Consider the following 12358-nt stretch of genomic DNA (forward strand, 5'->3'; position numbering starts at 1 on the left):
CCTGCGAAATCATCTCCCCCCTAATAACCACTTTATGTGCTTCCCACACTACTTGGTTGGACACCTCATCTGTTTTATTGATCTCAAAGTACGACATCAGACCCCCCTTCAGGGTTTCAAAGGCCCTTTTATCATCCAAAATAGATTCGTTTAGTCGCCAGTTCCTTTCTTTTTTGCATACGTCACCCACTCGTATGCCCAGCACGACTGGCGCATGATCTGATATCGTAATTGAGCCAATTACTGAAGTTTTCACAAGATGTAAATCAAATTGATCAACCAATAATAAATTAATCCGTGAATAGGTGTTATGTATTCTTGAATAGTAACTATAGTCTCTTTCACGGCCATGCAGGGTCCTCCAGCTATCTACCAAATGTAACTCTCTAAGACTCTTTTTTAAATGTCTCTGTGCTCTAAAAGATAATACTGTCTTACCAGATGAGGTGTCCATTTCAGGGTCTAGAGTGAGGTTAAAATCCCCTCCCAGTATTAATATGCCTTTCCTCAACTTTTCCAATTTTTTCATTGTTTTTGATATAAAATCTACTGTTCCAGTATTAGGGGCATAAATTGACGCAAACGTGTAAAATTGGTTCTCTATTCTTCCTTTTACACACAGGAAACGCCCTTCCAAATCCTTCTCCACTTCTTCAAGTGAGAAAGGAGTTGTTCTGTTAATTGCTATTGTGACACCTCTAGCTCCACGGATAGGAGAGGTTGAGTGAAACCATTGATTAAATGGATGACCTGGTAATCTGGGGATCGACCCTGCTGTGAAGTGCGTCTCTTGAAGGAATATAACATCTACCCTTTGGCCGCGCAGTTCACACCAGAGACGCCCCCTCTTATTTGGAGCTCCTAGGCCTCTTACATTATATGTTACTATCTTCAGTTCTGTCATTCAATATATACAGCCCCCTGTACCTGTTTCCCCGATGTTCCAAGAGGATTTTCCTCGCCCAGAGGGTACAAAAGGTGAACGATGCCCGGGATGGATGAGACATACTGCGAAAAAAACAGAGAAAAGCGAGGAGGGGCAGGTCGGGCGGAGAGGAAAAGAAGGAGAAAAGAAAAAAAAAAAAAAAAAAAAAAAACCTTTTATTCCCACCCCCCCAACAACCCCCCCCAACCCCCCCCCCAAACCCAACCCTCCTCCAACAGACTCACACACACATACACACCTCATATTTCCTATCATCTCCCCTAATTGGTGGATCAATCTCCCCGTAGATATACCTCCCTTCTATGAGATTGTCCTCCCAACTGCAATACTGCAGAAAAATTTATCCCCCTTTTGGGACTTTCCTATCGGGCAAAGATGAATTACGGTATGGATTAAGGCAATCCGGATTCTCCGGGGCCCCGAGAGCAGAAGGAGCCGTTCACGCTGTACATAATATTAATTCTAAGGACCAGGGGCAGACATCTGGCCAAGTCTCCGCTTGCAGCTTTAAAGGGCTATCTCAGCTCAGGGGTCCAGTGAGATTAGGGAGGCAAGTGGGGAGGGAAGGGAACCGAAAACCAGGCAGGGAAAGCCCCCCCCAATCCCCACGCCCCCCCCGGCCCACCCCTCCCCCACCCAGCTACCCCTCCCCTGACCATAGTCCTATGATCACATTTGTCCATCTCTGTAATCCCTCCTTCCTCTGCTTCTACTTGGGACTTGGTTCCATTGTTCTGGGCGAGGCAATGGGGCTCTAGATCTATTCAATCTCCAGTCTGGAAAATCAACCGGTGGTAAACCCAAAGTTTCTGTAAATTTTTTTAAGTCATCCTTATTTCTCAGGACATCTCGGGATGCCTTTACACTAAAGGGGAATCCCCATCTGTATTTCACTTCTGCCGCTCGCATAGCTTCCAATAAAGGTCTGACTGTACGGCGTTGCATTAGTGTCCGATGTGATAAGTCCGCATAAAGAGAAATCTGATGCCCTTCATATACTATCCTTGGATTTTTACGTGCTACGTTCATAATTGACTCCTTCAAAGTAAATTTATGCAGTCTACATATGATATCTCTGGGCCTGTCCACACCCCGATTGGTGAAAGACGTTGTGCGATGCACTCTGTCTATTTCAATAGTCTCTGGGGCTTGCGCCCCCAGTATTTGGCGGAACAACTCAGTCACCAATTGTACTAGATCTGCATCCCCCTTTCTATCGTTTAAGCCTCTTATACGAATATTCTGCCTGCGTGTTCTGTTTTCTTGATCATCAGTTTGATCTAGCAGTGAATTTAATTTTTCCTCATATTCCTTTATTACTTCCTGAGAGTCCACCACTGCTTGCTTAATGTCATCCTGGGACAACTCAATTTCTTCCACTCTGCGTCCCAGTGCTGTTGTTTCCTCCCTGACCTCTTCAACCATTTGTTTACAAGACGCTTCCACCATAGAAATAAGCATTTGTATGTCATTTTTAGTGGGGAGAGATCTCAGGTGCTCTCTGAGTTCCTTATCTAAATTTATCTTCACCGTTTCAGGCTGGTGTATTTCTTGCTCAATGCTGGGGGAATGGATCATGGGGGTCATAGGGGACCGTTGCTGTTTCTGTGCTTCTATGTCACTATTAGCTGCTTCTATATCTCCTCCATGCAGCTCCCCTTCCCCAGTCCTCTTCCCTGACACAGATCTGGGTTCCAGTCCCCCATTTCCCCTTGTATCTTGCCCACCTTCCCGCTTTTGGCCATCTCTGCGATTCTCTTTGTGACTCCGTCCCACCACTTCCTGGTTATCTTGCTCATGGCATACCCCGTTCTCAGCTCTCTCCGATCCCCCCTCAGCCAAATCTCCCGTCTTCCTTGTACTCCGCTGGCCCTTCAAAGGTGTCTCCTCACCTTGTGTCTGGCTATTTCGGGTATCCGACCCCTCATACCTCACCCCTCCATATCCTGACAGCCTCCGTTCTGCCTTGCTTTGTTCTATGTTCTGGGGCGATAGGTATGCTTTCATGGGGCCCGTCTGTGCCTTACCCTTTCCACAGGGAGGTAGTGCCTGGCGTCTTCGGGCCGACATCTCTTGGCCGAGAGGAGAAGTCACATGGAGGTGAAGGAGTTACTCTTCGGTGCCGGTGCACTCCGCTTCCGTGGCGGCGTCCCTGGCTGCTTTCTCCCGGCTCTTTCTCTCCTTTGGATGCCAACTAGCAGTGGGGATAGGGGGGCTATCGCTGAAGCGATTCTGTGTCCGTTGTCCTTAGAACGGCGTCTCCGGTGGCTCCACCAGCCAGGGGTGATGCGCCTTAAGCATATAGGAAGGAGCTGTCATACACGCTCAACACTCCCCATGTCTCTCAGAGCCCCAGATCATGTCATTTCACTTTGGAATAATATTTTATTCAAGTGCACCATTTTCTTTTTCGCTCCCTTTGTGACAAACTTTATTACATTTCTGTTTCTCTCACAAGCATGGATCTGATGTTGCAGTTGAGCTGGGAATAGCATTACTCAGCCCCAAACTCCTTGTCTGCCCTAAAAATGAGTGGGGTATGGGAAAAGGGGTAGTTCAAGGTATATTAATACTTTATAATGAAGTTAAAAAGCTATACAATTCTTAGGGTACTGGTGTCGCTCTACCTCTTTCAGTTGCTCAGGGCTCCATTTGTTTTCTTTATGCATTGTTGCAAGGCTCTATAACTTTAGTTTTAAAGCTGAGCTCCAAGGAAATGGCTAAATACACACTTGAAAGCCTATGCAAGAGTTTTGCCTTCCAAATGATTTGTATTTCTGTCTAGCAGTCCTGAAATTTGCACAGCCAGCTTGATGATTTTCTCTGCTACAGTTATGCACCGCAGCCTAATAACCTCCCTGAGTAGAGAAGGAGCTCAGGTTTGGTCTGCAAGTGGGTTCGGAGTGTACCCAGAAAAAAGCCATCACTCCGAATCACTGCTGCCCAATCATCCGCAACCATTCCATTCCCCCACCTTGCAGCTGCATGTACACAAAGGGGTGGAGATGCTCATGACATCATTGACCTAATTTGGCCATTTGATTGGATGACCATGAACAGGAGTGAAAGCTTCCTTCCTGGTTCTGTCCGAGTAAACCCAAGCTCATCCTTACTGTTGAAGTCATCCTTCTGGTGGCATGTTCCCTGTCAGCAAACCTGATTGGCTTCCAGTGCTGCCTCACCCTTACCCAGTGTGAATGTTGTCAAAGAAATGACAGGAGGCTTATACTAAATTAGTACTTTTTAGTTTGGATTCAAATGGTTGTGGCACAATAATGCAAGCTGTGTAAAGCCCCTGAAATGGGGTGGGCTTGCCTATTCTACTAATGTGTAGCCAGAGTGTATGTTAAGGGTTAACTGTGAGTTGCAATGCAGTGTAGGTGTGCTGGTAAGGTGCATTGCACAAATAAGAATTAATGTTGCCACTCGCACAGTTCTACATAATGCATGTATTTGTGCATTGCCTGCAGCACAACACTGTGATCCCAGCCTGAATGATTTTTAATGAATGCATCACTGCATTGTTTAATTTTTTTTTTTTTGTTATATCTTCTTGTAGTTCCGGTTTTAAGTGTTACATTGCCTCATCTTTGACCTTCTTATCATGATGCACTTTTAGCTGTGGAACATAGAAGTGCTGGCGCTGACAAATGCTGCTTACAACAAGGCCACATTTGTTGCTTAGGAGAATTATTTAATCCTCTTTGTTCATTTTACATTCCTCATGGTAAAGGTATTGTTTTGAGAGTATACATAAAGGATGATTTACTAAAGGCAAATATACTGTGCACTGCAAATGCACCTGGTCTAGATCTGAGGGGAAGCTCTGCTGATTTCTATCTTCCAATCGTGTACAAGCAAAAATGTTGTTTTTTCCTTGCATGTAATTGAGTATTCTTAACAAAGTGGAGCTTTATCTCATTTACTAAGCTCTGGAGCAAGTGCACTTGTAGTGCACAGTATATTTGCGTTTAGTAAATCAACCACATAGACTGCATATTAATCTCATGTACAGGTATAGAGTGCCACTGTGATAGAGACTTCAAGTAAATACGTTTTAGATGTTTCTTTATTGCAAGGAGTGGTGACACCAAACTACTCATCCCCAGTTTATTATGCATGAGTTGGTGTCTTTTCAGGAAGAAAATATTTAAAACACTTTAAAATGAAATAGGTTTATTTAAGTCAAAACAGAATGCACTTAAAGCTGCAGCAGCAATATTGTTCCAGAGACGGGACCCAGACTCTGGCTGGAATGATCCAGCACTTCATAGCCACTTTAGAGTGGTGCCCTTCAAAGCTATCAAGGATTTCTCAGGTTAATCATCCCACACCTGAAACACTGGAAGAAGTCATGCAGGTGGAAATCTATATATACTGGTGGTTTTGTAAGCACTACTAGGACACTCAAGCGAGTCTATGCAGATTGAGGTCACTCGCCTTTACCTTCAGGAAAAGCTATGCAGAACAAACCTCCATGTCTATCTCTATCAGTAGTACCAAGGGACAATTTGTGAACAGTTGTTGAATTAAACTGGAAAACACCAAGGCCTAGTGGAGCATGGGCAGCTTTGTTGGGCGATCTCTGTCTCCCGGAGCAGCATAACAAGTCATTTGCCACAACCTTCATTAATTACCAAGCTTTTAAGCATAGCACTGTCTGCTTTAGCTCCCTCTGGTTCATTTGCTATCAACAATCATTTACTAGCCTAGGATACAATCAACCTCCAGACACCAGGTCAGAGGGGAGCTAAGGCTCTAATAGGTAGGCATGTTAATTTAGGTTTTCCTTAAATATACAGGATTCCTTATGTTCACATAGGAATACGTGTCTGCATGGATACATGTTGTGTAATGTTGCATAACACGTTCATAAAGCGCATGCTTGCTTGCAAGATGCCTGTTCCATAGCACACGTGTTATATGTATGCATGTATACAGCGCACACTTTTCTTGTTCTTGCCTAAAACATATTTGTATGAATTTATGCTTCCATGAACGCACGCTTCCATAGAGGCATATGGTGTTAATACTTGCCTCATATACATACGGGCCATTTGCATATTTGTTTATTTGCATGGGCTACAGAGGTTGTCTGCACTTCGCAGGGGAACAGCACCTCTTCCGGTTGGTGGTCTGGCCCTTCGGGTTAGCCACCGTGCCCGGGGTAAAGGCCCAGGGTATAGCAGTAATGGCATACCGAGGCAATCTGCTGCTGATAGATCAGTCAGTAGCAAGGCAGGACCTAGGTGGTCAAGTATCTGAAATTCCTGGGTTGGGATTCTAGTCTAAAGGTACTTTCTTACGGTCGGTAAGGAGCTTGGAGTGTTTGGGACTCAGCCCAAAAAAGGGGTCAAGGCAAGGAAGAGTTCCTTACATTTACCTTTTGCTAAGGTGCTAGAGAAGATGGCTTAATTCAAAGCGGTTCCCTATGCTCAGTTTCGTTCAAGGCTGCTATAAACATTATTCTGTCTGCCTGGAACAAGTAGATCCTAACCTAGGCATTATCCAAAGGGTCTGGTCCCAGGGATACGCCGGAACCTCAGCAAGATGGCAGAAAGGAAGATCCTTCATGCCGATTACCTGGGAGGTGGTGGCAACAAAGGCTGCCTTTAGGGATGGAGACCAGTCCTGAAGGAGACAACTGCCCAGGAAAAGTGGTCAAGCTCAGAGAGCCTTGACTGTCGACATTCTAGAGCTTCCAATGGCAGGTCTGGCTTAATGGCCTGGGCGTTTAGATTATAGGATTGTTCTGTCAAGGTACGATCCGACAATGCCACATCAGTAATTTACTTCAGTTACCAAGGAGGCACTAGAAGTCACGCAGCCAGAGGGAAGTGGGCCATGTTCTGGTTTGGGCATAGGAACTTGTACCTTGCCTATTGACAATCTTCATATCGTGAAATGGAGAATTGACAGGCACCTCTCTGGAGCCGTCAACTATTGTTTCCAGGAGAATGGCCTCTGCACCCTGACTTTTTTCTGACCAGATAAGAATTTTGGGCGTCCCCGTGGGACAGTTTTTCACTGATTTATACGTTCTCCCCAGTTCAGCTGCTTCCGCAGCTTCTACGCAGGATCAAAGTGGAAGGGAAGCCGGTAATACTACTAGCCTGGCATGGCCCAGAAGATCCTGGTATGCAGAGATCGTAAGGTTGGCAGTAGGGAAACCGTGGACTCTTCCATCTAGTCCAGACTAGTCCTTTCGCAAAGGGCTGGTATTCCATCGGGCTTACAATCGCTAAATGTAACGGTCTGTCTATTAAAGCCCACATTTTAAAGAATCGGGCTTTCAGGTTCAGTTTTAAGTGCCCTGATTAATTCAAGAAAGCGGGCCTCTAGGACCATTTATTATAAGGTCTCGAGGGCCTATGTTTCCTGGTGTGAAACCAAAAGATGGCATCCTCGGAGGTATGTCATGGGTAGAATCCTTGCCTTCCTACAGTTGGGGGTAAAAATGAAGCTAGCCTTGAATACCATCAAGGGTCAGATCTCGGCCTTTGTCATTGTTTTTCATAGGCCGCTTGCTTCGCATTCTTTGATCCGGGCCTTTTATACAAGGGACAACGCGTATAAATCCGCCAGTTAGGTCGCACTTGTGCAGTAGGGTTGAGTCTAGTTTTGTCGGCGTACAAGGACAGCTCCTTGGGCCGATGCATCATAATCCTTTTGATCCTCCAAATGGGGCAATTGGTGTTCTCCGTTGCGGTAGCCTCCGCAAGAGTTTCAGTGTTGGCAGATTTCTTTTGCATAGTGCCATACGTAATTATTCTTAAGGATAGGGTGATGTTAAATCCTCACCCAGCCTTTTTCCTAAAAAGATCTAGCTGTCATTTGAATCAACACGTTTCTTACCTTCCTTTTTACCAGAACATTGTTCTGCGGAAGGAAAGTTATTAATTCCTCTCAATATAGTGAGAGCAGTTAAAGGTATATCTGAATGTTTCAAGATACGGGAATCTGACGTTTGTTGTGCTGCCAGAGGACCCTAAGAATGGGCAGGCAGCCCATTCAAAGCATTCAAATCAGCTATTAAAATGGTTGCACTCTCTCGTTGTAGTGAGAGCAGTCAAGGCCTATCTGAAGCAACTGCTCAGATACGAAAAACTAATGTTTTTGGCACTACCTGGAGGTCCCAGGGTAGGGCAGATAGCATCTAAATTAATTATTGTTTTAGTGCTAATTCGTCAAGTTATTATTCAGGCTTGCGGTTTGAAGAAAAGGTTTTCTCCTTAGAGTGCACTTTACCGGGGCAGTAAGTGCTTTGTGGGCGGTGCGTTACCAAGCCTTTATGACTCAGATTTACAAGGCCACTACTTCTATACATACGTTCACTAATTTCTATCAGGTGAATGTAAGACGGCAAGAGGATGCCGCTTTTGGCGCAGTGTACTGCAGGCAGCAGTATAGGTCCTCACGTCTGATGGCGGTCTGCGTTTATTTGTGTCTCCCTCCCCTCAGTAGGCATTGCTGGAGGACATCCCACTTAGTAATTAATTACTATGAGCCTCTGTGTCCCGTGATGTACGATAAAGAAAATAGGATTTTTAGAACAGCTTACCTGTAAAATCCTTTTTCTTGGAGTACATCACGGGACACAGAGTTCCCGCTCCTCTTGTGGGACACTTATTGCTTTGCTACAAAAACTGAGGTACTCCCTGTAGGGGAGGGGTTATATAGGGAGGAAACTTCCTGTCTAATTGATTATACCAGTGTCCAGCACCTAAAAGTGAGATATAACCCACTTATTAATTACTATGAGCCTCCGTGTCCCGTGATGTACTCCAAGAAAAGGATTTTACAGGTAAGCTGTTCTAAAAATCCTATTTTTGGGGTTTACATCCACTTTAAGGAAAGAGGCAGTTGCTATAGGTGTAAATACTCATAACCTAGTTAATTTCTTAGAACGGGATGCAAATATTAGACAGTGACACTGTCATTAACCCCCTCGGCCGCCTGGTTCTCAGTAACAGTGCTATTGAACCCCCCCCCCCCATTGGTGGTCAGAGTTGGTGTTCTTTAACACAACAGCTCCCTGCCCTTCCCCCACTTTTATGCCCACAAGGTTGTTCCTGTTTGAGTTGGGTTTTGTCTTACCATCTTTTCTTAATCTTGTTCTTTTGTGGGGAAAGGCGGGAACCACTTTTTAAGAGATCCTGTCGCCAGACCTTCAAAAGAAAAATTATTTTCTTTAAGATTATATGTGCATTTAACATATATGCGTGTCATTTACCAGTAAAAGACTCACTTGTATAGACATCCAGAAGCACTGAGACTATTGCTGGGCAATGCCATCTTGGATGTGATGTTAGCAGCATCAGCAGATTTAAAGCTGTCCCCTTTCCTTCTCCTAGACTGCTACATAACTGCTTATTTAGGATGAGGAGGACAGAGATGATGGGTCAGCAGAGGCAGTAGTTAGACACTACTTCTGTAATCAAGGGAGCAGAGATTATTTGGTTTGGTCTGTTTAGGGTTTCACAGGCTGGGAGTTTGATTGCTTCCCTCTGACTCTAGAAGAAGCTTCTAGAGCTTTGGGAGGGGGAATTTGAATAACCAGTCTGAATACTGATCAGGGCCTAGCCAATCCCTGGGGAGGTGCGCCCAGATGGTGGCTGGGCAGCTGAATGCCTGGAGAGATTGATTTTTACCCTGGAAGGGGAGTTCCTAGGGGGCTACTGTTGCCCCTGAGGCAGCTAAAACATTGGATTGCTGTTCTGCAAGGTTTTTAGAAGTTACAGTGGTGGAACCTAGAAGCAGCCAGGATCTGACTGCAAGCTTTCTTCATGGGATCTGGTCCGGAGAAGGATTGTTTCTCTCATTGATTGGTGTCCAGGGGAAGCTGAAAGAAGTCAGCTGTTCTGGTGACTTGTGAGTAGAGACCCTAAAAGTGATCTATGTGACTATGTAATGTCCTAAAGATTGCATTGGGTTCCAGCAAGTATACATTGGAACAAGGTAAACAGATGCCAGTGTGTTTTGCCACTCCATGGTCTTCAGCTGTGAAGGAATAGACTGTTCAGTATTCATATTCACTGTACGGCAGAAGATTGTCCACTAACTTTTATTTGCTTGCCTGTTTTTGGAGTATCCCATGCTCCGATATTATTTTAAAGTTCTTCAATCAATAAATCTTAAAAAGACAACCCCTAGACCAGTGGTTCTCAACTCCGGTCCTCAGGACCCACCAACAGGCCAGGTTTGCAAGATAGCTGAAATACATCACAGGTGATATCACTTGCTGCTCAGTGATTGCAGTATTCTAGTCTGCATCTCCCCCAAGGTAATACTTAAAATCTGGCCTGTTGGTGGGTCCCGAGGACTGGAGTTGAGAACCACTGCCCTAGACTATTTACTGGAGTGAATGGACTGTTGCTTGGGTGACTGGCGGCCTCTGTACTGTTTGGGAAAGAAGCACTTAAATTCAGCGGCACTTAACCACTTAAGCCCCGGACCATTTGGCTGCCCAAAGACCAAAGCACTTTTTGCAATTCGACACTGCGCCGCTTTAACTGACAATTGCGCGGTCGTGCGACGTGGCTCCCAAACAACATTGACGTCCTTTTTTCCCCCACAAATAGAGCTTTCTTTTGGTGGTATTTGATCACCTCTGCAGTTTTTATTTTTTGCGCTATAAACAAAAAAATAGCGGCAATTTTGAAAAAACGCATTATTTTTTACTTTTTGTTATAATAAATATCCCCAAAAATATATAAAAAAACTTTTTTTTCCTCAGTTTAGGCCGATACGTATTCTAATACATATTTTTGGTAAAAAAAATCGCAGTAAGCGTTTGATTGGTTTGCGCAAAAGTTATAGTGTCTACAAAATAGGGGATAGTTTTATGGCATTTTTATTAATAATTTTTTTTTTACTAGTCATGGCGGCGATCAGCGATTTTTATCATGACTGCGACATGGCGGACAGATCAGACACTTTTGGCACAATTTTGGGACCATTTACATTTATACAGCGATCAGTGCAATTTAAAAATGCATTGATTACTGTGTAAATGTGACAGGCAGTGAAGGGATTAACCACTAGGGGGCAGTGAAGGGGTTAACTGTGGGGGGGGCGTGGCTATGTGTGACACGACACTGATCACCACTCCCGATTAACAGGGAGCGATGATCAGTGTCAGTGTCACTAGGCAGAATGGGGAAATGCCTGTTTACATCAGCATTTCCCCGGTCTTCCTCTCCGTGAGACGATCGCGGGTATCCCCGCGGACGTCGAGTCCGCCTGACCCGCGATCACACTCACGGAGGTCGAGGCGCGTGTGCGCCCGCAAAACTCTACTTAAAGGGCAACATATATAGGTACGTTAATCGGCCTGTATGTGCCCTTCTGCCGACGTATATCGGCGTGAGCTGGCTGGCAAGAGGTTAAGTGGGGGGGGGGGGCGCTGGGGGGGACACTACAAAAATAACAATATAAAAATTATTTTGGGGAAAAAAATTTTCTCTTTTACCTGATTCTTTTTTTTTTTTTTTTTTTTTTGGTGACAGGATTCTTTTAATTATTATATTGTGTTTATTTTAACACTATTTTTTTTTGTATAATTTTTTCAGATATTATGCATTTGATTTCCATAAAGAATGCAGCAGAATGCGTTGGGACCGCTTGCAGATTTTGGTAGATCAAGTTGCTGAAATACAAGATGACTTTGGGTAAGTTGAATTTTTTCCAAACTAACACTGTGAAAGAAATGAAATGCATGTTTATCATACAGTATCTCGAAAGTGAGTACACTCCTCACATTTTTGTAAATATTTTATTATATCTTTAAAGGGGTTGTAAAGGTAAAAATTTTTTCACCTTAATGCATTCTATGCATTAAGGTGAAAAAACTTTTGACAGTACCGCCGCCCCCAGGCCCCCCGTTTTACTTACCTGACGCCTCGAATCTTCGCTCCTCGTCAGCTTCATTGCAGCTCAGCCTGGTCGCTGATTGGCTGCAGTGGATGGATTGAAAGCAGCGCAGCCATTGGCTCGCGCTGCTGTCAATCACATCCGATGACGCGGCGCGCCGGGGGGCGGGGCCGAGTGATACAGCGAGCGGCTATAGCCGCCGGCTGTATCACGGGAGCGCGCCCGCAAGCACTCACCACCGTGCGAGGGAGCTCGCATGAAGGTGGTAAATGCTTGCGGGGAGGAGCTGAAACAGCCGCCGAGGGACCCCAGAAGACCAGGTTCGGGGCCACTCTGTGCAGAACGAGCTGCACAGTGAAGGTAAGTATAACATGTTTGTTATTTAAAAAAAAATAAATAAATAACTTTACAACCCCTTTAAAGGCTGTGTGTTGAGTTATTTTGAGGGGACAGCCAATTTACACTGTTATACAATTTACTACTTTACATTGTAGCAAAGTGTAATTTCTTCAGTGTTCTTACATGAAAAGATATAATAAA

The 12358-nt window shown here is 44.7% G+C and overlaps 1 protein-coding gene across 1 annotated transcript in view; it reads left to right on the forward strand.

Moving 5' to 3' along the window:
- SACM1L (SAC1 like phosphatidylinositide phosphatase) overlaps positions 1-12358 on the forward strand; it is a 281982-nt gene that overhangs the window by 175569 nt on the left and 94055 nt on the right. The window contains exon 13 of the mRNA XM_073630675.1: positions 11518-11616. Within this exon, the coding sequence (XP_073486776.1) occupies positions 11518-11616 (99 nt within the window). The remainder of the gene's footprint in view (positions 1-11517; positions 11617-12358) is intronic.

The sequence above is a fragment of the Aquarana catesbeiana genome, linkage group LG05 (assembly GCF_042186555.1).
Source record: "Aquarana catesbeiana isolate 2022-GZ linkage group LG05, ASM4218655v1, whole genome shotgun sequence".
NCBI lineage: Eukaryota > Metazoa > Chordata > Amphibia > Anura > Ranidae > Aquarana > Aquarana catesbeiana.